Source organism: Tetrao urogallus (assembly GCF_951394365.1).
Source record: "Tetrao urogallus genome assembly, chromosome: 3".
Classification (NCBI taxonomy): Eukaryota; Metazoa; Chordata; class Aves; order Galliformes; family Phasianidae; genus Tetrao; species Tetrao urogallus.
Genome location: NC_136815.1, coordinates 91,947,111 through 91,974,360, shown reverse-complemented (window position 1 = coordinate 91,974,360; position 27,250 = coordinate 91,947,111). Strand labels below are relative to the sequence as shown.

Below are 27,250 nucleotides of genomic sequence, written 5' to 3'. Positions count from 1 at the left end.
ATTCATTTTGATACATTGGCTGAACACACTCCTGTAACTGTGAAAAATATGCAGCCTTGCTTTCCATTTTGATAAAGGAATTTGAAAATTCATTTCAAGGTTTCTGAAAAAATCATCTTTTTTTTTTTGGAAAATTCATGACTCCATTTTTTGTTGACATAAATACATTACCTGTGAATTTTCAAGTGGAATGTATGGAGTTGCAATTAAACATTCAGCTCAGAGAAAAATTTGGTCATGTCTCTTCACTAGACTTCTATAAAGCCTGTCTTGCTGGAGAAAGATATCCTTCATTTCAAAATCATGCTATGTCAACACTTTTTATCAGGATGTATGTTTGTGAACAACTGTTTTCAAGAATGAAGCACAGGAAGAGTAAAATTAGTTCTAAAATCTCTGATGAGCATCTTGATAATTTGTTAAGAATTGTAACCACTTCCATCAAATAATACACTGATGCATTAGTTTCACAAAAACAGGGTCAGATATTCTACTAATTTTTGTTTTTGATGCCCTCTTTTTTATATGTTTCAAGAGAAAATGCTTTAAAAAAACCACAAAGTTTTGTTATTTTTATACATGAACATGTATAAAACATATACATGAATATGGTATGTATAGTATGTATTTTGTGTGCAGCCCAAGACAATTCCTTTTCATTCAGTGTGGCCCAGGCAAGTCAAGATGTTGGACATCCATAATGTAGAACATGTTTATCCACATCTAGGAATGTTCTCTATGGGTTTGGAATATCTGTTCCTATGCCTGTAAAAAATCTAGATCATCATAATTTGGTCATCTGGGATCTAGGGTCTTCGGTCTTTATAAGGGTAGCAGTCTCTTACTTAATTCTCCATCTCCACGCAGAGACTTGAAGAGCTGCTAACTGCAGTTAACTTCAGCAGAGATAGCATTAGTTCTCAAAACTGAAAAATGCGGTAAGTTTAATTCATTTTTCTCTCTCTGTTTTGCTGTTTACTCACTAGGGATGTGAGTTAATTGAGACCATGGATCAAGATTTAACAGACTTCACCAAGTGCCTTCAGATACTCCAGAAAAAGATAGAAGAGAAGGGCCTCCAGGTAAAGACACAACTTTGTCTCTTCTTATTTGTATCTACTGTTCATCTCAACATACTTAGAATTATTTTTTATGTTTGCACTGAAATGAAGCAATATTTTCAATAGCCATTCTGAGGTTTTGCCATATTCTCGGCACACACTGTAAACATTGATGATTCTGCTGAATAGAATTATGGAGTGTGTCAATGCACAACTGTTGGTTTTCCTAAAAGGCTGCTTCTATTGGTTTTTGTTAACGAACAAGTCAAAATGCAGAAGAGAGTTGTGACTCTCTGATGTTCAAAGTAAGAGCCCTACCTTTGAAATATGTTCTCAAGTCTTGGCATGCTGAGCCTTAATGTTCATATCTCCTTGATTTCCTCCCAAAGATGAGATGGGAAGGAGAACCTTATTGTGTCAGCATTACATATGGTGAGTAATATCTCCTTCTGCAAAAGGTTCCCCTGAAATTCAAGAGAACCTTTATAGAAAAAGCAGTGCACTAAGCCTAAAAAGATCTGTTTGGAGTTGTGAGCTGCTCCTTTCATTTGAAAAGCATATAAGGCAGCATTTCCTCTCCCCTTCCGTAGCTTGGTTTCAGAAGCCCTCCTGTTTCAATTCTCTGAGATGCAAAGTTACAGTTTTTCAAGAATTTCCAACAGGATGATCTGATGACAGGTATGCTCTTGGAATTGCTGCCCATGAGCATTCCTTCATAAGGGCTGAGCTCTCTCCTCCTCTCTCTACCGCTGGATGAAGAGTTGAGAGGAAGCAACTGTTACATGCTCTTACCAACATTGAGGACAAGAGGCTTATAAGAAAATGAATGCAAGTGCACAAGATGGAAGGGCATGTATATGTCATCCTTTCCCATTTTCATTGTAGCAAGACAGGAAAGTTCACCGGCAGTTTGACATCTCTTTTCTCCATCAAGGCAGCAAGAAATAGAAATGTCAATATCTCTCACTCTTTTTTTTCCTCCTCACTCCAAGCTGATGTATAATTACCCATGTTTTGCTGAAGTTGAAATGTCTGAATCTTGTGAATGAGATGTATCCATGGAACCCTTTGCGCTCTACAACCTCCTGAAGGGAGGTTGTGGTGAAGAGGGATTTGGCCTCTTCTCCCAGGCAACAAGCAGGACATGGGGTAATGGCCGCAAGTTGTATCAGAGGAGGTTTAGGTTGGACATAAGGAAGAACTTCTTCTCTCAGAGATTGGTCAGGCACTGGAATGGCTGCCCAGGGAGGTGGTGGAGTTGCCGTCCCTGGAGTGTTCCAAGAGGCAACTGAATGACGTGCTGCGTGACGTGGTTTAGTGCTTGTGGTGGCAATGGTGATGAGGAGATGGTTGGACTGGATGATCTTATAGGAAATTTCCAACCTTGTGATTCTATGATTCTATGATTCCGTGATCCAGAGTGCTGTTGCACAGTGTCCAGTACACACTGTTAATCATTAGTTATTTTTTCTGCCATTAGTATAGACAAAGATAGGAGAGTTTCTCAGGCACCTCTCTGAAGTCATTGAACCAGTTTCTCCTCAGCTGAGACACAGACCTGTAGGAAGAAGAGAGATTTTCCTCATATTGTCAAAGTAGACTAGCCACTTCATCTACCGTTGGTTGTTTGTTATGTTTCCAGATCACTCATGCCAAGACGCTGGCATGCAATGATGGGTGCGCTCCATAAAACTCTCTGCCACATAAATTGCGTGCATTTGACTTTATCTGTATATTGAGATGGCATATTATCATCCAGGTTAGTATCATACACCATCTCTATCACAGGTAATTCCCGCAAATACTGGATACCTTTCTCTATGGTGGTCCATTTGCCTGGGTAACATTCCAGATTTTCTTTGAAGGGCTATCTTTTCTTCACAGCTTACAAAGCCACCACCATAGAGTGAAGGATTGTATCCCTTTTCCAGTCACTTTGTCAGTGCCACCTTCCCTAGAAAGATAGCCTAGCTGCTTGGCTTCACTGCCTATTAAATCCAGGTCATTAGTCCCATTATCCTAGCACTGGAGCAGCCAGGTGACAACATGTTCATCTGGACAATACTGTAATCTTTTCACATATGTCATATCTCACTCAGTTTTAGGGACAGATGGTTTCTGTCTCTTTTATGAGTTCTGCGTCTCCTTCCTTCTCCCATTGTTGTGATGCCCCTTTTTCATCTTCATCTTCTTCTGTCTTTGTAGGAATTTCTCTCCTTATTAAATGATCTGACTTTTCTAGACATTACTTCCTTTTGCTTATAAGGGCAAATGATACTGGCACTGGCTTGTTCTCTGGTTGAACTGTGGGTCTTGTCACAGGGATTGAAGTGACCACAGAGTGGGTCACAAGGGTTGGGGCAACCGCAGGGCCTGTCAGAAGGATTAGGCAACCGCAAGGCCCATTCACAAGAATTGGTGCAACCACAGGATCCATTCCAGGGCCTGGAGCAGGCACTGGGTCTGTAACAGGAGTTAGAACATCCACAAAGTCTGCTGCAAGTGTTGTATCAACCATAGTTGGTTCAGGGTCTAGAAGTGGAGAAAGAAGTTATTCACCTGCATCTGCATTTACGGCTTGAGATACAAACTTGCATGTTAGAATGTGGATTTTTTTCTCCTTCAGGAAAAAATATCATAAAAACTTTTAGCTTAGAATATTACCTAGGTGGAATATGTTTTTCTAGTTCCAGGTGAATGAAATTGTATTTCTGCAGCTCTGATTTTTACCTATTGTCTTATTCAGATACACTACACTACAAGCCTGTTTCCCAGTAATTTATACTTGAAATTACTAGACAAGGAAACTATCTCTTCAGTATTAAAATTAAACAAATAAATGTATTTTAAAATAAAAAAAAAAAAGGAAAGAAAAAGATTTTAGTTGTGCTGTGTTATCTGCTCTTTCTGGGTAGCAATATGTTAAGCTAGGAAATTAAGTTAAATCAGCGCATACTGTGGACCTATATCCAGTGACATAGTTTCTCTGGATGAAATTCCATTGCAAGACGCTGAAATATTTGAAACTGATGTTCTTCAGTTCGTTAGAAAGTAAGGTATCATTTATTTGCTACACTGGATAGATAGAATTTTTGCTCTGGTCTATTAGTCACCTTTGTTGAGGAGGTTTTTGAGTGTTTGGGAATGAGTGTTTATGGGGGAATGTTTTGTTCCAAACAAATTAAGTTCTGATGGTTTGTTTTCCATTTCTGCACATCTGTTCTCCTTTTCCTCTTCATTCTCACTTACCCAGATCACTTGCGAACAAGTGTGAACAGAGGAACAGCATGTTGAAAGGTAATTACGTTGTACAGCATTCTTGCATGTGGTCACTTGAGAGGGAGACGAGGTGAGAGAGATGCTCTGTACCCCCTAAGAAGAGAAGGCTGCAAAGTGAGATCAGATTTCACTAGTTACTGGAGAATTCAGTTTGGGAAGAAGCCTTAAAAATGCTTTTACCACAAGGAAGAGTACAACTGGAGTTGACAGTTTACTCAGATCTGGTAGGAAAAAACACCTTGTTAGTTCTTGAACTGCTTGATTGATAATGAACAGTGGTAATGCTGTCTTCTAAAAGACAGCGAAGTTCTAATTTGCCAAGTTCATCATTACTTCTTCCCTTTCTTAAAGGAAAACTCTTAGAAAGTGTCTGAGTCCTCAAAGTCATTCATTTCTGATTTCCATTACGAAATGCAGTATCATATTTTGCTTGGTTAGCCAAGACGTGCAAGGAAGCAGTTTTAGGATCACTTTACAATACCTGAGTCACCTGTGTACATTTATACTCACTGCAATGAATGTTTGAACAAGCAGTACCCTGCATTTATGAAAGTTAGAATCAGTCCTAGTTTTCCCTTTCACAGTGCTAATTCATTCGTGATCTGAATTGTGCTGGATGGGTGGTGAGGCAGTGAAGTACCATGAACTAACATAAAGGCTGTTATACAAGGGCTGTTCTGAAAATACTGCCTCTCACTTTATTATGTTGGTTTATGATGTCAAAGGTGGATGTTTGTGGTGTGGCAGTAGGTGTTGAGCCAATACTCCATTTCGTTGCTGTGCAACAGATGGCAGCAGGGGGGCAGTCTGACAAAATGGTGTCTGACATGGAAGTGTGTATGAAGCAAAGGTGTGGAACTGAATTCCTCCATGCAGAAAAAATTGTGCCCATTTACTTGCACTGACATTTGTGAACATTTGTGGAGACCAAACAGAGGATGTTTGCATAGTGAGGTGGTGGAAGGTGCATTTCAGCAATGGCAACAGCAGTGTGAATTACACTTCTCATTCCAGATGGCCAGTGAACATTTTTATTAGTGCAGCAGGCATGCAATGCCTGTTCATTGCTAGCAAAAAATGCATAACTTATGGCGATGACTATGTTGAAAAATAGTGTTTTGTAGCTGAGAATTTGTTCTATCAAATTTTATTCTTGTGTGCTCTTTGTATCTGTTGTATTTTCCATGGAAATAAATGGGAGGCATTACTTACAGAACAACCTACATGTATTGCTTTCTGTATGACTGTGAGTACGGGTGAACACATGCATGCATGTAGGTTGTATATGTACCCACAATTTTTCTGACAGCATACCTTCCTTCTGTGTTCTGTTTTTTTTGTGTGTGTGTGTTTTGTTTTGTTTTTAATGCCTCAGTAGCTCTGTTTTCTGACATTTGTTTCTTCTACCGTTAATTGTCTATTCAATCTTATGTATGCATATTTTGTTTTATTGCTTTAATCAGTATCCTATTCATTCTATGTTTATGTGACATAGTTTTTGTTTCTTTTTTACAAGACCTTCAAATAAACTTATTTCCAGGAATTTCAGTAACTGTGTTATGTTCTTAGCTTTCTCTTATGTAACACAAACTATTACAAAACACTATCTGAACTGGCAAAAAAGATGGATTTGCTTACAGTATTCTTTTTAGAGATCAACAGATCTTACATTGAAAGTGAGATAAAAAGTGAAACCTGTTCTGTGGATTGGGAAGCAGAGGTGTAGAAACAACTTCTGCAGTCTCCCAGTGTGCCAGCAGCACAGTCGGGGATAATCTTCCAGTGCCCAATCTTCATATGGTGATCTTGCCCTAACACTCCCCAGTCTCACTCGCAGGCGGTTGCAGCAGCATTCTTCATTAAGAAGTGGGAATTTGTTTATCAATTATGCAATCCCCAGGAGAATCTGCATAACGTAATGGTAAGTTTAAGCCATTATCTTCATCTCAGAGTTACAAACTCTGCATTCTGTTTCATCTAAACTACCATTCAGTCTTAAAGCTAAGCTCCAGGACTACTTCATGTTTAACTTCTATTATCTTTTCTGCTTGAAAGTTAAAGCAACTCATTTGCTTATATGAGCTGAAGATATAAAAAGTTGATTTTATTGAAAACTAATTGCATTTTAGTGGTTTAATATGACTATATTTCAATTGATCAAAGCATCAGTGTCAATATGAAAAATGAAAAAAATCTATCTTCAAATGCAATTACAGTGCAGAGCTAAGAGTAAACCTGTTCGTGTCTGGTGGCACTGTCAGGTTTTTCTTCTTAATGCCTCAGCTCCCACGAGGACAGAAAATGCAAATGATACATATTTTAAGGGAAGTTAAAAACATTTAGATAAGGTTTACATGCTCTCAAGTGCTGTATCAAAAGATTTTAATACTATTAAATTATTAATAGTTATTAATAGTAAAATTCTCTTCATTAACCTCTTTGGCAGAAACAACCAAGTCTGAAGATACTATTAATTCATACTTCCAAGATGTAGAATTTTATAATAACTTTCAACAGGGGTAAATCTGTCTGGAGGATAGAAAGACATATCCTTGAGCACTGACCATTTCAACTCTAAGGACCAGATCCACTTTCTAGAATGGCAGCATCTAACCCTTCCTACCTACTGCTGAAATATTTTAAGGCTCCATAGTGCGAAGGTAGCAAGGTACATATCCTGCAATTAAGGATATCAGAAACGCCCTAATTCTAGGGAACAGGTAGACCAGGCTTTTTTCATGTTCAGCTGTAGCTGTGGACATCATGACACACTGAATTTGTGTTAAAGAATTTTATGTGAAATGGATGTCAGCAGGAGCACATGACATCATATGTACTGTGAACCTTTTTTACACTACTTTTGTATTCACTTCCGGGCTTGTATTTGATCTGTAAAGATGAGTTAACAGAAAAAGGCATGAGCGTAGTGATATATATATATAGAATACATTGGTTTCTGCTTGTTGAAACAAAGCTAAACCCCATGTCAAATTTTGGTGACAGAAAGAGCAAAAGAGAAAACTACAGTTTATTAGGGCAATTTAGGGGATAGAGAGGTCAGAGATACACTCATTATCCAAGGCTTTTGACAATTCGCCAGTATCTCAGTTTAGTCAAAGAATAAATAGGTTTGAAACATAAAACATGAGGTTACTAGGAGTGGCTTACTGTTCCTCTTGTAATCTCCAATTTTTTCCTGTTTATAACAGGAATTGTGATTTTTCTTTTTTGCTACCAAATTTTAAATCAGTCCAGCTCCTCTGCCTTCAACAGCACAGCTTGTTCTGCTTTTCTGATAGCAGCTGCTCCTGATGGAAAGGTCTCCATGCTGGGAAGGTGGCTGGGCTGCATTAGTACACTGGTATTCTCAAAGTCTGCTGCACTTGTGCTGACCAAGCCTTGCTAATGAAGCTCTAGAAGGAAATTTTGAGGAGCCATGGGTTTTGATGGCTCCTCAGAGAATTTGTCTGCAGCTTGAGGACCAAGAGTCCATTTTGTTGCTGGAGATGTTCATAAATAACATTTTTTTGGTTCTTGTTTTGTTTAATACATAAGCACTGTAATGTTAGGAAATGTCTTCTTTGTAACATGAGTGTTTTTAGGAAATTACGTTTAGATAATGGGATGTAGGTTTATTTTTATAATTAAGCGTATTAAAAAAAAGGTTTGAAGATTGCAATAGCCAGTGCAATTTTTTCAACTCAGTATGATATCTTACTATTTGTCTGAGAATCTTGTCAAGAATAAATGATGGATTTGTGGGAATTTCCTGTTCAAGGAAACTTATTTAACCTAAGCACTGCATAGAGCACTCTTTTTTTTTTCTCCCATTATATTTTTCCAATTTTTGTACCTTTGGGCATTTGAATAATTAAAAGAAACAGTGAAATTGTAATATTAGTTAAATCTTTTGAAGCCATTGTGGGTTTTTCTTTTTCATTTTTTTCTTGTCTAGAATGGGAATGTAGGGGTGGAAGTAGGCAAGTAGTGATGTTGTTGCAAAGTAGAATGTTATGAGAAGTGGATGGTGCTCAGCAGAAGTGATTCAGCCTGCAGCCCAAGCCCTCATGTACTCTGCAGCCCCGAGGCCTCTGGTAGCCTTCAGCTTATCCCGATCCTCAGCCATAAGTTCTGAGTCTTGGCCAAAAGGAAGGAGATGGATCATACAGCAGTTTATCTCTTTACAAATAGTTTGAGGCAGCCTGGCAATCCTTGGAAGTCCACACAGTGCTCCCGCTGTGACAGAAGTAGTAGATGGTAGGATACCATCTCAGGCCCACAGACAGGATGACAGCCTCTAGCTGACAGGCTCTTGTTTCCTGAGGAGTCAGATGACCAAAGCAACAAGCAAATTGCTGCTAGAGAAGAGGATCCCATCTAAGCAAAGTGCAGACACTGCTATGTAACTGTGTATATCATCCCTGTAGGAAATAATTGCCATGCCTTTCGTGTAAGACACTAGAAAGCCAATTGCCTCGCTCCAATTACTGGAGTAAAGGTGATTTGTATTGTATACCTGGAGTGAGATGGAGATGCAAAAAGAGGGCAAATGTTCTCCCAGTTTACTACAAATTCATAGTTAGGGAGATAGGAAAAGGAAGGTGAGTGATAGCAAAAAGATGGGAAGTAAAAGTGAGAGTTCTTTATAAAAAGCAGGATGTAATCACCACCATAGATTCCAGCAGCATTCTATTGATCCAAGGATATCTGTAGGTTGATGAGGAAGGCTCTCTTTCTTGCTTCCTTTTTCTCTCTTTTAATCATTCAAACAGTCATTTAATACTGTCCTGTCAGGCTTGGGTTCCAAGGTGATAGCTCATGTTGGTATGTGCATCCTTTATAGTGTCAAACTGAATAGTAAATACAACATTCACACCACTATTTAAATGTTTACTTTTCAGCATAAAATATGCTTCAATATATGCATGCTGCTACAATAAATTTGTTCTCTTTCATCTCCCTCCAGTATTTTGTATTAAAGCAGTAGACTTTTGAATGTTAGGAAATGAAGTAATGAAGGTGACAAGATACCAATGAAGTGTGGAGGTGATAAGAAGTGGTGTTCAAATGCAGTATCTGATCTGTAATTGGCATAGAAATATATGGGATAATAGCAGTGGATGGTCTTCTTGTCTCACAGGGAGGAAGGTTTATGGCTCCAGAGCTTTCATGACATGTTGTTCTTGCCTTCCCTCTTTCCTTTAGGATGGTCTTTCTTGTTATTTGTTCCAGTGCTACCGATTTGTTATCTGATATAAGTTTCTTATCTGATATAAGGAGCACAGTTTTAAAAAGAGTGGGCATCCTTTGCTGTCAGTTTGAGCTTTGAGGCTTTGCTCTTGGATGGCGTGGTGATGCTTGTGTTACAAAGCAGGATATGAAGTTCTTTTCACCTACCTGAGGCAGTTCCCAGCTTCTTCTGTCCTTTCACCCTTCTCCTTAAATAACTTGTCCATCACTTTTCTAAGTAAAGTCTTCTCATTTAATCCACCCATACCAGAAAGAGAGATGTTTGCTGAGCCCGTTTTCCATGGAAAAAGAATGTTTAGCAAGCCAGCAGACAATTTATAGCAAATTGTGTATTTTTGTAGTCTCTGTGGAAATGGAAGCAGGGAGCTGAGCAGTCTCACACTGATGTGATGGCACCCTCAGTAACCTCAAAGTTACAGCCTGCTCTAAATTATACCCTAAGGCAGAAGAAAGAAAGGAAGGAAGAAGAATCCAAAGTGCCACGTGCAGAGTGTTTCTTTGTGCTTCTCTTTTCCTTTAACAGCCCCACTGCAACGCCTAAAGCCATTTCAAAAGATGCTGATGTATAAATTTAATTTAAAGATGACAAATCCCATGATTAGAACTTCAACTCTTTATGAACTGAAGCTTGATTGCACTAAAAATGCTGTAGAAGGAATTTAAGTCAGGCTTTATAAAGTCTAATAGAATGCAGCCCACTTTACACTTGTTCTTGCTAGGATCTTGATATTCTTAGCAGTTATTATCACCTTTTCTCTGGAAATGAATAGCACTGTGTGAAAACAAAAAGGGGTAAAAGGACTTTTGACAGGACATTTAAGTGAATTATGGATATTTCAATTGAAGTGCAGTGTGTTAGTCAAGTGCTACCTGCTGGGCAGGAGCTGGGTATAATTCTCTAGCCTCATACGTGAAAAATGAATGGCCTTTCCTCAGTAGTGGGCAAATCTATAAATGCTCTGTGCTTGGGTTTTCACTTTTTCTTATTCTGTGGGATTACAAAGATTCGTGCATGTGCATTCACATTCTGTCCAGTTTCCTTAGTGCTTGGTGGAATGAGAATCAGAGATTGCAGGGAAGAAGCAGATTGTTTTGTTAGCTTGCAGATTTGCTTTTTTTGAATGGAGGTGATAGCTTTAAGATGAAAAATCTGTTGAGGTTTTGCTGGAGTAAGCCTCTTTGTCTGTTTGTTAAATAAATAAACAAATTGTGTATCCTAAACCTTCCAGCAGAGATTTTATGTCCCAAAATATCTGGATGTCCATCACTGCCTCCAGGACTCTGCAGTGAAACGCAAACTGTCTGCTGTCACCCAAGCGTAGAATTCAGCTTTTCTCTCTGCCCATTCCTGGGGTACTCTAGCTGGTTTTGTTTCCATACCTGTCACAGACATATTTTTCTATTTTACAGGAACAAAGAAACCAGAATAATAGCTACATTTCCTTTTACAGTATCTTTTTTAGTCTTCTCCAAACATACCACAACCACAAACTTCAGTTTTTACCAATGTGTTTGTACAAGTCTATGGGGCCTTATGATATGCATCCCAGGGTCCTGAAGGAATTAGTTGATGTACTTGGCAAGCCACTCTGCATCATATTTGAAAAATCATGGCCTTCACGTGAAGTCCCTTGTGACCAGAAAAGGGGAAACATCACTCCTGTTTTTAAGAAAGGGAGAAAGGGAACTAGAGGCTGGGGATCCTCACATCTGTTCCTGGGAAAATCATGGAACAGATTCTCCTGGAAGCTATGTTAAGGCACATGCAAGATAAGAAGGTGATCTGTGACAGCCATCATTGCTTTACCAAGGGCAAATTGTGTCTGACTAATCTGGTGTCGTTATATGATGAAATGATGGCATCAGTAGACAAAGGAAGAGGAACTAATGTCATCTACCTGGACTTGAGAAGGACTTGGAGGTCCTGGCAGATGGAAAGCTGAACGTGAGCCAGCAGCATGTGATTGCAGTCCAGAGGGCCAACTGCATCTTGGGCTGCATCAAAAGAGGGATGGCAAGCAGGATAAGAGATTTCATTTATCCCTTCTTCTAATTAGGAGGTGGTGAGGCAATGGAACAGATTGAACAGAGAAGTTGTGTATACCCCTCCATGGTGGTGTTCAAGACCAGGATGCATAGGGCACTGGGCAGCCTGATCTAGCTGTTAGCAACTCTGCCCATGGCAGAGAGGTTGGAACTAGATGATCTTTAAGGTCCCATCCCTCTCAAGCCATTATTTTCAACAGATCTATTCCATGATATATTGGTTTTATTTTCTTACATTTATTACCAGCTCCCAAGATCACTGTGCAATTGCTACTAAATAAGGAGTAGGATTTCTGTATCACTTATGCAAAAGAAGGTGATGAGAGTGCTTTCCAAGGATACAAATGCTATGGAGCAATAGCATTTAATAAAGTAATAAAGAAGAAAAAAAAATTGTTCATCCCATCCAACAACCAATAACAGCTCTTGAGTACAATCTCTACTCAGAGAAACGCTGCTAGCCCTTAAATGAGGGGTGAAGGGATGGATCCAGGCTCCATCCCTTCCTGTCAGTCAGGTTCCTTGCTTGCACCTGAGCTCACTAGGTTAGCCACATCTTCTCATCTGGTGCTCAGTCGTTGGTTCAGGCTGTGACCTGGCAATCCCACTGCAACTTATATTACACTTCAAAATGTGGAAGTATACATATGCATCATTCCCTGCCCCTCAGAGTGGCCATAGGCTTAGGCCTTGTAAAGCAGAAAACTTCACCAGATGGCTATTGTCATTGGAGCTTCTAAAAGCTTTAGAGCTGCAATGTGTTTGGGCTCTGCATACTACTTACTAAATGGTAGCTTTTGAAATTACAGTTACTGAACGTACTTGACCTGCATGGTGGAAGTAATAAAAATATTTTGCACTCTGACTTTCTATCTGAGGAACTAAAAGCTCTTAAATGTTCCCTCTCTGCTTGTAAGAAGTAAAGAGTGTACAGAGACTTTATGAGGTGTTTGAGACTCAAAATTGTTGGCTGACTCCATGGCCTGGGGCTCAATCAAGGATTGCTTCTGTCCCTAGCAGCAACACCTGGGAGATACAGCAGTTGCAGGGTGCATGCAATCTCTTCAGAGCAGTAGTGCAATTAGTCTTGAGGAGAGCCAGCCTGTGTGTGAGTTTGTATGCTAAAATGTTCTGCAGAGGGAGCAAGAATGGCATACAGCGTACCAATGATTTATCTTCTCTGTAGACTGTGAGAATAATCTGAAGCAATTTTTAAGATCTGCAGATATAAGATCCTAAGGTGTGAAGGGATATATCTTATCTATGCAGTTGAGCTAAACAGATAGGTGTCTGCTAGGACTGGTCTCTGTGTTAGGCAAAGCAATTAGGTCCTTCATTAAAGTACCACATGTTGACTGTGAATTTACTGAGCTTAAATACTCAACTTCAAGAATTGCGTAATGGTATTCATTAGTAATGAAAGAAAATGGCTGTATTTGAGATCTGCTTTTGTATAGTCAATGTATTTTTTTTGTTACTTTTTTTCTTATCAAAGTGATTCAGTTTTTGATTTTCAGGATCTAAAGATCATCTGTGGAGGTATCTTGATGATAGTTCTCTTGGTGACTTTTGTTTTGTCTTTTAGATTGATTTGATTGTGACTTTGGGTGGACTTGGAGGACGCTTTGACCAAACAATGGCATCAGTGGAAACACTTTTTCATGCAACAAATATCACCCCTTTTCCAGTGATAGTTATCCAGGAGAGCTCGCTGATTTATTTGCTTCAACCAGTAAGTGCTGTGAATACCTGACCTTTCATCCATCCTCACCCTGTAGGTCTGCCAACATTAGGAGCTCATTTTAGTTGTAATTTGTAGGAACAGAACCTAAATTGAAAATATATTGCAGGGAAGTGGACAGAAGATAACATATTCTGCATTCCTGCCTTGAAAAAAATTGGTTTGGGTTTTTTAAGAGGGGAGGAATTCAGAAATCAAAGAAGTATGAAAGCAAAATTTCAGTACTTCTGGAAATTTGATTATAAATGAAAAAAAAATCTTCAAATTTAATTAGATTCCAGTAATGTAAGCATTTAACACACAGTCCTTTGCATGTTGAGTAGAAGGATGCCTGCACTATGAGGAGAAAAAAACCCAAAACATAGAGGTGGTATGAAGCAGTTTCTGACAGAAGTGTCTGATGGAGTTCTGTGGTGGTCTGAGTGGCATAGATCATTTCGATGGGGATCCAGATACGATCATCAAGATAATTTATTTAAGATGTATTATTTTTTCAGATTTTTCAGGTCTTACTCCGTTTATTGAGTCATAAAACAATGCATATGAAAAATCTTGCAGGAGCTTCTGCTTCTAAGATTTAAATTAATGGCAAATCTAAGCACCAAAGAGCCTTCTTTAACAGTGATTCATTTGCTTGAAAAAAGCTTTTCCTGATATCAGCGTTTCTATAAGCTTAACTAACTTCTCATTTTTATCACAGAAAGCTTTTTTCATTGCAATAAATAACATCCACAAATAAATGTGACAGTGCCCTGCACCGTACATGCTTATTGCAATTTGAGTAAAATATTAATATGATCTGGGCTTATAGATTTAAATCCACGGGACAGACATTGTACTAATAACTTCTAAGCACTGTATCTGCAGGAATGACTGTAGGCACAGGAGTTAATTTGTGACTGTGATCATTAATTGCATGACTAAATGGATAGATGAGGCAGCAGAATGAGGGGGTAGTGGAGCTAAAGTGCAGCTGGTTAAAATCTGGTTGTGAGGAGCAACTCACTTGTGGTGGGCCTGTGGGTGCAGCACTTTGCTGGCCCCAGTAAATTATTTTCAGCAGAGTTTTGGAGAATACCAAATTTAGCTTACAAAATACTTATTTGGACTGGAAAGACTTTTAATTCTTTTAATTAATCTTTTCCTTAAGTGGCTTTGAAATGTTGTGCATTATGCTTGCTTTCAGAAGTGTCCTCAGTGAGCATGAGTATTTTTTGCAGCTTGAAAAAATTAACAGCCTGCATGTTTAAATAGAAATCAGAGATTGCCAGCTGTTTGGGTTTGCTGGAAACTTTTTACATTCTGGTTTTATGATTCCTGACTGTCAGTCTGCATTGCCACTGATAACTTGAGGCTGATTTGAGCATTCAAAAATAAAGGGTAAATACAGGACGCAGGCCTTTTAGACAACTTAATGCAGACTTTAACTAAGGGATGGTTTTCACTGTTGGTTTAAACTTGTTGCTGTCAGCATCTTCTGTCAACTGTCATGGTAATACCTGATAATGACATTAATCCTATATTGTTTAGACAAAAATCACATTAGTAGTTTATACACAGGGACAAACAAGAATCCTAAGATTCCTTAGCTTGGAAATACTCACTTTCTTCCCCAGGAATTCAGCATCATATTTTTCTCTTGTAAGCAACTACAATCCTGGCATTCTCTGCCTTTCCCCTCTCTCCTTTGTAATTTGAAATTAAGCTAGGAGGGAAATGAACACAGTGGGAGACAAGCTAGCTTTTTGAAATGCAAGTCTGGAAACTTAAAAGAAAAATAACAAACAAGGCAAGGTTTTGAGATCCAAAAGCAAACTATAAAGTTAAGGGCATCTTGCCTTTGTTATAAAAAGTAGGTCTGAAACCCTTTTCTCTTGGGGAAAAAGTATCTGATCTTTATTGGATTCTTTGGATAAAACATATGAGCAAAAATTAACTGTATTTTTTCTTGAAAATAATGTTAGCCCTCTGCTCATTGTGGTAGGAGATTATTAGTTCTATATCATGCGTACCTGGACAGAAGCTAAAATTCTTGGATATATCCATGAAAATGGTAATCCCATAGCAGCTCTAGAAAGGAGACAAAGGGAAATAGCAAGTCAGGCTCCAGAATTTCTAGCTGCTCATACAGAGACTAAGGGAAAGATTCAGTAAATGTGTATTTCAGAACACCAAAAAAAATATTAAATAATTGCTAATAATTTCAGATTTTTGGACAGCTGATAAAGAGAGGCGTAGCAAAAGAAATATATCAATATTGAACACACCTGTAAAAGTGCAAAGCATTGTAGGAAACCAGAAGCATTAAGAGTAATAGAGAAATACAGCAAGGACAATTACTGACTAGGAATATACATACTACCGACTGAGGTGGACCAGATCAACAAAGTCTAATTTCATTAGCCAATAAAATTACCTAAATACTGAATGTAAGGGTAGATGGCGTTTTATGTGCTGAACCATCTCTTGGGAAATGGATAGACAGTGCAAGATTTTGAAGCCTATCGGGAAAAACATTCTCTCACCCATCACAGACTCTCCTGCTTTTATTTTTCTCAGGGTCTGCAAGGTTTTTGCATTTGTACACCACATCCACATGGCTAGTGCGTGATACACAGCCCAAGTGTATTGTGTACCTGTGTACCTGTTTGCAAAACAAAGTTTTGCTCTTTGCTCTTACCAAAGTTTGCTCTTTCTATGAAACAGAATGTTGTCAGCTATAGACACGAATATCAGTCCCCTTAAAATTATCAGAATACTTTGTTTCATCCCAAGATCATTCTTCCATCAAGGACTTGGTGGAGGGAGGTGATCCTTCCCCTCTGCTCTGCCCTGGTAAGGCCTCATCTGGAGCACTGTGTCCAGTTCTGGGCTCCCCAGTACAAAACAGACAGGGATCTCTTGGAAAGAGTCCAGCGGAGGGCCACGAAGATGGTGAAGGGCCTGGAGCATCTCTCCTATGAAGAAAGCTGAGTGAACTGGGTCTGTTCAGCCTTGAGAAAAGAAGACTGAGAGGGGACCTGATCCAGGTCTATAAGTATCTAAGGTGTGGGGGGCAGAGTGGCGAGGCCAGACTGTTTTGAGCAGTGTGTGGAAACAGGACAAGGGGAAACAGCCAGAAACTGCAGCAGAGGAAGTTCCGCACAAATGTGCACAAGAACTTCTTTAGGTGAGGTGACTGAGCACTGGAACAGGCTGCCCAGGGGGGTTGTGGAGTCTCCTTCTCTGGAGATATTCTAGACCTGCCTGGACACCTACTTGTGTGACCTGCTGTAGGGAACCTGCTTTGGCAGGGGGTTGGACTCAATGATCTCTGGAGCTCCCTTCCAACCCCTAGGATTCTGTGGTTCTGTGACCTTTAAGTTTCTGATACAGGTGCCAATAGAAGGGATTAGTGAACTAAAAAATCCGTTGGGCAGTATTCCAGAATTCTATACTAGAATCATATGTTGACTCAAAGTAAGATAGCATGCACCTTTGTCTTGAGTGATGCATGGTCATATTTTTAAAATCCTGATCAGTGGGATGAAAGAGAGTTAATCGTTCTATAGTACAGCATCATCCATTTGCCTAGGTTTCCTTTCCAGGATTTCTCTCTGCAAGTTAAAAAAAGGCTAATGGATAGGTTCTGGTCCATCTTTATCCAAACTACACGTGGGTGGCAGAAGCAGGGCAACCGTGGGGAGCAGACAGCGGCAGCCATAGGAGGGAAGTGGATTGCAGCCGCAGGGCTGCAGGTGCCTCGCAGCCACGGCGGCCCTGTCCGGGGACTGCGATTTTCCTCTCTCTTGCCAGGGATGGGGTTGGAGTCGCAGATCGGGTCCGGGCAGGAGCTGCTTCCTGCGCCGTAGGGCAGTGGTGGGGGAGGAAGGAGAGAAGGGCGATGGGTAACAGTCAGAAGAGTTTGCCCTTCTTCCTTGGCTAATTTGCCTGAGCCAAACAGATAGAAGTTTGGCAGCTGTTTTATATGCAGTAGTTGCAACATCCCAAAGTTTTATGCCAATTCTGACTCAAAGCTCCCCATCAAAATAAAAGCCAGTTATGAGAAACGCAGTGCATTCCGGCTTATCCATTTAAGAAAAATAGCTAATGCTGAGGTAAATACAGGTTGATTCGGAAACTTTCTCTGTAATATTTCAAGATTTACTCGTTGCTCCCCATAGTTCCTGGCTGCTCACCTTCTGTCCTGCAGAACGCTGCAGATGCCAATCAATCTCTCTGTAGTTCAGTCAGGCGGTGCTGCCAGACCGGGCTCGCTCAGGTTCAGTTTGATTTACTCCATGCAGTGGGTGCCATTTGCAGCATCTGAAGCACAGACTCAGATGTGAAACTATTTACTAAGACAGAAAAGAAGGAAAGAAATAATAGCAATTATGATAATATATGTATATAATACATACTTGAAAAACAGGTGATGCACAGCACAATTGCTCACAACCCGTCAATGCTGAAGCAGCAACTGCACCTCCAGCCAACTCCCTGTTTTTATAGTTCAGCATGATGCCATATAGTATGAAATATATCTTTTGTTAGTCTAGGTAAGCTGTCCTGGTTCTGTTTCCTCCTACCTTCTTGTTCCCTCTACCCAGACCCCCCCTTCCTGGCAGAACAGTATGAGAAGCTGAAAAACTGGAACAACCTTTGTTCTGTACAGCACTACTCAGCAACTACTAAACCCTTAGTCTGATACCAACATTGTTGTCTTCCTAAAGCCAAAAGAAAGCATTATACCAGATAATGTGAAGAAATTCAACTCCGTCTCAGCTGATAGGAATCTTTAAAGCACTTCAAGCATGGAAGTACTGAGCTGTCTAACATATCCCTAGAAAACTGTAAGGGGATAAAGTACTAAAACATTCAATTTTTTATTTCAAGTCATCTTGGAAAGTGATTTAGTTTTATCTGTTTAGCATAATCTGCTAAAAGGCATTAAATGGTCTGAAATAATTGTGAGCACTATGGTGAGCTGGCTGACATCAGTAATACAATCCAAATGTGCTGCATTGATCTCCTAATTGTATCTTGAGAATTTAATTCAGTGTTTTACATTTCTATCTTTGTTGATAGGTCAGCTTGTACCTTTTGTCCCACTTCTTGGTGCTTTGACTTGATTACGAGTGACCTTTCAAGATGATACAGGTTTTCACTGGAAGTGTTTATTCTCAGAAAACCTCACTTTTCTACACTACTCAAAAGTTCATCATAAATTACTTAGAAGATATTGTAGAGAAGCTGAGCATGGATAAATTAATTTCTAACAGGTCTTAAAAAGCATGAAAAAAAACTCTCCGCTGAATCTGAGAATGGCCAAATAAATACATGCCAATTAAAAAAAATAAAATCCATGGAGAAAAAGAAAAGACAAGCTAGTCAGAATCGTGTGCAGACAACTACTAGAAATCTACATCATTTAATTTTTGGGGCATGCATCAGCAGTGCTTATCTGCTATCCAATAAAATATTTTGTCTACTCGGCATATTACAAGTTCTGTTTCGCTTATTGTAACAAAAAACAGTTCACAGGAGACATTGGAGGACAGATGCTTGTTCCTCCTGACTTTTTTAATTTGTTAGAAATATGTAGATTAGAAATGTGTAAGATAAAATGACTATAACTGTGACAGTCTGTCACAGTTAAATGAGCAAAAGAAAATCTTGAAACTGAATGGCACTCTAAAAGTCTGAATTCTTGTCTTGATTCTAAGAAATTTTCAAAGGAAATGAGTAGAATTGCTCCCAATTTGCTCATTAGAATTGAACGACTGAACAAAATAAGTAAAGGCCAAGTAGTGCCACAGTAAAAGATACCATTTCTTACATTACAGAGAAGTAATATAATCTGTGAATAGCTGAGGAAGTTTCTGTGAATAAGAATTACTTAAGAGTGATCTACCACATAATGAAGGTAGTTTGTCTCCAAAACGTCTCTTCTTACATACCTGCAGGAAATTATTTAGTTCTAAAAATTGAATGTTATCCAATAAAGAACATTTTACTGAGGTTCATTATAGACCCATAATGTGTTCTCAGAAATGAAACATAACTTTTGAAGAGGAAGTTAGTAACTACAGTGTTATAACTGTTGTGCTCTCGGGAATAAAGTGGATGGATGAATATGCTTATTTGGGGAGAGCATTTTGTGCCACTTGTTATTATAGGGCAGGGGAAAGCAGTATGATGATACATAATAGAATTTCTTGAAGGCTTCTCCATTTGAACTGATTGATGTTGGCTATTTTTTTTTTTTTCCATGTTATGGTATTAGGACAAATTAGAACCTGAATAAGTGTTTTAAAATATAGCTTTCATCAGGACAGAAGTGCAAGGATATGTATGTTTCTGTAAACTGTTGAACAAATGAAGAGAATTCCCAGTTTTCTCCAAAAATCGATACATCACTGCATGTATTTTTAAAAGAGAAAATTAATATAACATCTCCTTTATGGGAGGAGTATCCCAGTGATACCTGTCCTAACATTCATGCACAGCTCAACTATAGGCTGCCACTGACCTCAGCATAAATTTGAAAGTTATATTTGTGCAGTGTTTAACACTTTTTGGATCTAAGACAGTTCTTGGTTTAACAGACAGGCAGAAAGTGAATGTGTTTAAGAAAAAGCTTATTGGAAAGAGGAAAGAGAATTTTTGACACCATAAAATGTTGTGCCCATGTTTTATACTTTCCTAAAAAACTTGTATAATTGTGATGCTCAGAAGAATGCGGTTCTTTGTAGGAACAAGAACTCATTGTCAGGAGTTGACTTTAAAAAAGCTACCTATGCCCTGCTATCAAACATGGCTCCTAAGCCCTCCTTGGTTTAACTTTCCGTATCAGAAATGCTAAAAATAAGACCCTTCATTTCTGTATGTGAGAATATGAAGGATTGTACGGGAACTGCTGAGTCACAGCCTGAACCTCTGATTGATCACCTGAGGCGAGCAGTGAGTCAGCCAGAGGAGCACAGGTGAAGGCAATTCAGCCGTGCTGCCAGAAGACCTATTTAAGAGCTGGGTACCAGTGGGGAAGGATCTTTTCTGGAGATCTTCTCTGCTGAAGATTTGTAAGGGAGCCCAGGATAGGGGTAAGCTTTCTGTCTATTCTCTTTTTGTTATCATTATCTGCTTTGCCAAACTCTCTTGTTTATTTTGTAATTATAACATCTTAATATTCATTGATTACACAAGGATTAAAATGAGATTAGTACAATTTTTTGAGAACAGATGAAGGCCAAGTTTGACTTGTTATTTCTTTCTCAATTGTTGTGTGTGATGGTCAGGAAATATGTATGTATTTGCATATGCAGGTAAATTAAACCATATGGAGTGTGAAGATTATCTTCCCTTTCTGCCTTGATGTGTCATACCTGAGCAAGTCTTACTGATATTGCTAGTGCTGAGTGAGTAGTCAAGAAAAAACACTGCATTTGTCAAGTCACTTGTCTGCTTGTCAGCAGTCTGCATTTTCTTGTTTTTTCTTCATTCTTGATATATTTTTAGGACTTTATATCTTTCCCATGTCTCCTTCATCTCAAAATGTGATGGATTTTCCTTGTATGTATATGGAAGGTCACCTATAAACCTACATCAGAACTTTCTCCATGTTAGGGGAGGTCAAACTGAAAGTTTAGTCTAGGGCCATTCTTACTGTTATTTATGAATAAGAGCACTTTGTTTTAAATTCATTTAAATTCAGTTTTAAAGAGCACTAAGTTTTAAATTCATACAATTACTGTAGTATGAATAACTAAATTCGAATATTGTTTAGCTCTCAGGAAGTTCTAATTGAGGTAGAGAACAAATAGAAAAATATTCAAAGGATAAATAAAGTAAAAAGAGAATGGAGAGTAAACAGCATTGAAAAAGTAAAGAAGGCAGAAAAGAAAATAGTGGAGTTTGAAAGCTGTAGTCTATGTACATATGTAGAGATTATGTGCTTGGTAGGATTTGACAGCAGTGGTTAGAGATCATTTACTGTTTTATACATATGTTACTTTGGAAGTAAGTACCTATTTCTACAAAACAAACTAACATTTGTTTGTGCTGGTTTCTTTGTTTCTTAAAAATAAACTAAGTAATTTTGAGAGTCTTCAGTCTGGTGCAGAAGTAGATGAGGAAAGAGCATTAAAGATGGGATGGTGAATCTTGCCTTTACAGGAATACCTTATAGATATAGCATTAGTTCTACAATGTAACAAAAAAACAATGTATAAAGTAACAAAAAAAATTACCTATTTGAGTCTAAAAATAAACATTCTTACAGCTGTGCTCAAATTATTTTATCAGACCAACGGAGAAGTGGTTTAAGCAGTCAGTGAATATAAAGTAAGAAAGAGAAGAACGTGGCGTAAGGGGAGGTGGTTGGCATTAGAAAGATGAATGCTTCTATTTTTACATAGTGCTGTATAAGCCATTGTTAACGTTTTCTCAGAAAATGTGCACTTGAACTATATAGCTTCCACTCGGCCATTGGAAATTTGATGTGCATGTTAGTGAAAAGAGAGGCAGATGAGTGCAATGCCCTTGAAAACACTCCTCCAAAATTTCTCTAATATGCAGCAGAAATGCTACAGGAGCATAGCCTACCACAGGCTTTCTTTCCAGCAGCAACTTTGGTCTGGAAGCTGCAGAAATTTAAGCTTTTTGCAATAAGAATCCTTCCTCCTCAGAATAAGCCTGTTCTCTGAAGCACCTTAGACCTAAAATAAATATGCAACCAGTTGGGTGTCTTTACAGTCTGTAGAGTAAAACTTCATTCAAAAATAAAAAGCTGTTTTTATTGGACCCACTGGTGTCAGTGACTCTGGAGTACTCAAATGGCTTACGTTTTTATTATTCTGGAAAGAAACCAAAAGCATTAATTTTTGCTTCGTGATTGTCTCTGCCTAAAGCAAATTTTTCTGGTCTAGTTACCTTCTCTTGAAGATAGTTTTCTATAAGTAAATACTCATGGTTGATTAACTGTCCTGAAATAAAACAGTTGTCAGATGTTTGAAATGCATGGGGCATGAGGGAGAGGTACGTGCATATTGGATAGAAAGGTAATTTTTACATTTCAGTGAATCTGCAATGGTTAGTAAAGCTGGGGTACCTACAAATGTACCCCCAAGGGCGTGAGCTTGGGGGAGGCTTGTCTTTTTAAGTCGATTGGTTCTAGTGTTAGGGATCAACGTTTTTTTTGGCATGGTGAATTCATTTCCTAACTTCTGCAGAGTAAAGGATGTCTTAATCAAAACAGATCTTTGAAGACCAAGGCTAGTTTCTGAAAGTTCAAGGAAGAGGCATTAACTGAGGAACCCAAAGAAAAGCAGAGAAAAATCTGTAAATGACTCTACAGAAAATATTTTTATATGTTGTTTTACTATATCCATCAATTAAACACCAGTGTACTGCCTACTAGTTACTTGTCACTACAAGAAAAAAACAGCTGGATTTTGGAGATTGATTGTCTTACAAAAGCATGTTGAAATCTTATTTTCAGATTCGTATTTCAAGCACTAATTTGGCTGTTCTCATTCATTTGAATTTTAACCGTAATTTACGTGGCAGTATAGAATCCATAATTAATACAGTGGACTCGATTGAATGACTTTGTAACTGACAAGACACCATCTATTTTGGGCTTCATTTCAATATTGCAAAACCAAACAAAATGAAACAACTTCTGCAAAGGAATGAATAAAAAATGGTTCAACAGATGTCCTGTTTCCATAAAATAACAAAATGCTCTTTAATTATCTGCTAGTCACTGACAAATGAATTCTTTGGTGGGAAAAGCCTTCATTTACAAAAAGAAAAAAACATACATATTCATAGACAAGGGGTGGTTGTTGCACTTTCTTCTAGAAGCTCATTACACTATTCCATGCCCATTCTATGCCCCAAACTCTACCCTTACTTCTTCTGCATGTGTCGTGCCAAAGGCCATAGGTATTCCAGCTTCAACTAGTTCAGTTTCTATGATGGTTTCTAGGATGTGGCTCCTTGGGTTAATATGGTCCTTACGGTTCAGGTACCCCACATCTTCTCTATTGTTCATGCTCAACTAGTTTACAATTTTAACAGTATATGACAAAGCAAGCTGGCTTCCTTATTTATATAGGAATCCCTGTGAGGACTTCTGGAAGGGGAAATTTGTGTTTTTTAAATTAAAAATAGTAAGCAACTCTCATAAGGGGCTGCCAGAAGTAGAAATGTAAATGACTTTCAAGGATGTGGGATACACTGATTTCCTCATTCTTCCTTAAGTTAGCTGAAACCTCTGCAGCGTATTTTGGTAGTGATTCAAATACTACCTTAATCAGTATGTGGAGGTAAAAAAAAATAAATAAAAATTCTATCTTCAAGTCACTGCAATTTATGATATAAGCTTGCCTTGCAGTGGAACTAGGATTTGTCTTGGAGCCTGCTGGATTTTACTTGTGCCCCATAACTGACTGCAGTGCTGCTCATGCGAACTGAGTCTGACCATATGAAATAATTTTCACAAGTCATTAACAAAACTGTTGGGGAGATGGTGAGGTTTCATCAGCGGATTGGTTAATGTGTATTTGCGGTGTACAATAGTAGTCACTGAAACAAGTCTTTCAATCACAAAGTCAAATTATTTTTGTTCTGGCTCAGCAGATGGCAGTGTTAAGTGGTTGTTATTATTATTACTTTTAAATGTCTTGAAATGTTTTTTTACATGATTGTTCTGTTTACAAAGAAGAAAATTTGATTCTCATGGGTTCTTGGTGATATCAGGTGAAGTGGGCCAATACTCTTATACAAAAAGATAAAGGAAGAAGAGCTGTACTCACCCAGCTGGTAAAGGGGATCTCTGACTACGCAGAGACTATGCACTCCTGAGGAAGCAGCCTAGATCCAAGAGATACTCTCCTTTCAGTGGTCAAGCCTAACATGAGGCCAGCGTGGCTCCATCTTGTGTCCACCCCTTCTGGTCACTTGGGGAGCACAGGTGTGGAGAATTTGCCATCCATACCCCCTTTACCAGGTGCTTAGTCACCAGTTCAAGCCATGACCTAGCAGTTCCCCTACACTCCTCCCCAACACAGCATGAACAGTGATTGGGCATATTTGGAAATGAGCCCATACACTTCAAGTACAAAATATACAATCAGTAGTTCCCATACTGAGTACGCAGAAGTCCATAAATCCATTCACTTGTGTGTACAGGCTTTGTAGTTGTTGCAAGATCACGTGCAAGGTTTGTAGTCATTGCAGGATCATAAATGTTGCATGATGTATTTGGTAGATGCTTCCAGAATATCTAGTTCTTTTCTTTAAGAAAGACCACCACCGGGTGCTGTTGAAGAGCAGAATTGTCTTTAGTGACAATGGAACAAATCGGAGTTCAGTGATATTGCTCCTGCTGGTGGTCTTGTGGGCCACAGATCTCAAGGGAGTAAAGCAAATGTACAACCAGGTCTGTATTATAATTTCTGAGATCCACATACCAATTACTTGCAGAGTTATCAACTCCCCCTCTTCTAGTAACTTCCTCCAAAGAGCAAGTAGGCTGCACCACTTCAGTCCTACCTGTACCTCCTAAGGCCACTTTACCTTATAGGTCCCTGGCTTGAGGTCCTCAGGGGCAGGGAGCAGGAGATTATTCAGCATCCCAGTTTGGGAATAGCATACTTTATTTCATTTAACTTGGATTTTATATAACCCTGCAAAAGTCAACTGCGCCACCCAAACACCAATACTTCTAATCCATAGGCTGAACTCTCCAGTATTAGTTTGGAGAATCAGTCCCTATACCCAGTATGCATTCCTGAGATGGGGCTATAGGAACTTTCTACTCCCAGGGAGGATAGACACCCAACATCTAACTTCAACGAAGTTTGGGTTACTGAAGTAATTTCCCTCCAAACCTTCCTATAACAATACCCGTGCCCAGAAATCATGATGAATTGCCATAAATTATAGATGTTTTGGCTCTAGTATCTACTAGGGTGATGATCTGATGTATATTCTTTCAGAACCAATACGTTGTCAGTTCAACATACGGCCCAAGGAGACCCAAACTCTAGGAGGACCTTGGCCCTCATTTTATGCCATTAATATATCTAGACACAGACCTTGTTCCAGAGAAGCCCCAGCAGTAGCCAACTGGGCCTCCTCGGGCTGCCTTCTCATTTCAGGTTCAGAGACATCTCCTGAATTCCATGGCTGGTTGGGGACTCTCTCTATTCTACTTACGCTTTCCCTTCAGAACAGGCTTGAAAAATTGATTGATTACAGTTACCACCATAAATTTAGTAATACATGATTCAGTTGTTTATCTTTTGGGGTTTGATCCTTGCTTTTATTAAATCGTTTTACATTTGCTGGCAAGATACTCTCACCAGTCCTGATGGTGGAGCCCTTCAAGCTGATTTACAAGGTCAAGTCTCTCTAGGACTATAGTGGAGTCTCTATAGGACACAGATTTTGCCTGGATCTTAGATGTTCTGTTTCTCCTAGGTCAGCTACTGTTGGCACTGCTTGTTGGACAGTTGCAATTCTAGCTACCAGAGGGTTCAAAGTAACTACTAGGGTTCCATACTGAAGAGAAGGGTCTTGCTGCATGATTAGATCTCTTAGCCCAGCTGAGAATTTAACTAGTTCAGAACTTTCGAAGTCCTCCTCATAAATGACCCCTTTCATTCCTAATTCCTTTATATATGTTTGTAGGTTTTCCATATTATCCCACATTCTATTCTGAATGGGCTTTCATTTGGCTATGTATGCTTATACAAGGCAACTAGCCATTATAATAGCAAATTATTCCCATCATCATGTCTAACAGCTGAACGTAATCTTTGTCACTTGGCGAGGTGGGGCATGATGGAAGCTAACTTTGACATCTCAGACCCACTGACTAATACCTTCTACCCCATGTCCCATAGTCTTAATAACCATTCAGGGACTCCTAATTTTTCAAAGAATTATAGAATCATAGAATGGTCTGGGTGGAAAAGGACCACAGTGATCATAGAATCATAGAATCACCAAGGTTGGAAAAGACCTAAAAGATCATCCAGTCCAACTATCCACGTGTCACAAACAGTAAACTCACTAAACCATGTCCCTCAACACGAAATCCAGAATCCTTGAACGCCTCCAGGGTTGGTGACTCCACCACCTCCCTGGGCAGCACATTCCAGTGCCTGACCACTCTTTTGGAGAAGTAGTGTTCCCTAACATCCAGCCTAAATCTCCCCTGCACAGCTTGAAGCCATTCCCTCTAGTTTTATCACCAGTTACACGAGAGAAGAGACCAACCCCCAGCTCACTACAACCTCCCTTCAGGTAGCTATAGAGAGCAATGAGGTCTCCCCTGAGCCTCCTCTTCTCCAGACTGAACATTCCCAGCTCCTTCAGCCGCTCCTCATCAGGCGCTCCAGACCCCTCACCAGGTTTGTTGCCCTCCTTTGAACACGTTCTAGGGCCTCAATATCTTTCTTGCAGTGAGGGACCCAAAACTGGGCACAGTACTCAAGGTGCGGCCTCACCAGAGCTGAATACAGGGGTACAATCACTGCCCTGCTCCTGCTGGCATCACTGTTTCCAATGCAGTGATCATCTAGTTTCAGCCTCCCTGCTCTGTGCAGGGTCGCCACCAGACCAGGCTGCCCAGAGCCACATCCACCCTGGCCTTGAATACCTGCAGGGATGGGGCATCCACAGCCTCCTTGAGCAACCTGTTCCAGTGCCTCACCACCCTCGGGGTGAAAAACTTCCTCCTAATATCCAACGTAAACCTCCCATGTCTCAGTTTAAAACCATTCCCCTTGTCCTGTCACCATCCACCCTCACAAACAGCCGTTCCCCCTCCAGTTTATACGTTCCCTTCAAGTACTGGAAGGCCATCATGAGGTCTCCTCAG

General features: G+C 39.4%; 1 protein-coding gene across 1 annotated transcript in view; it reads left to right on the top strand.

Moving 5' to 3' along the window:
• The window catches only part of TPK1 (thiamin pyrophosphokinase 1), a gene marked incomplete at both ends in the record, with an annotated part of 191,218 nt that overhangs the window by 100,466 nt on the left and 63,502 nt on the right, over positions 1-27,250 (top strand). The window contains 2 exon segments of the mRNA XM_079533265.1: positions 987-1,082; positions 13,222-13,368. Coding sequence (XP_079389391.1) covers positions 987-1,082; positions 13,222-13,368 — 243 coding nt within the window.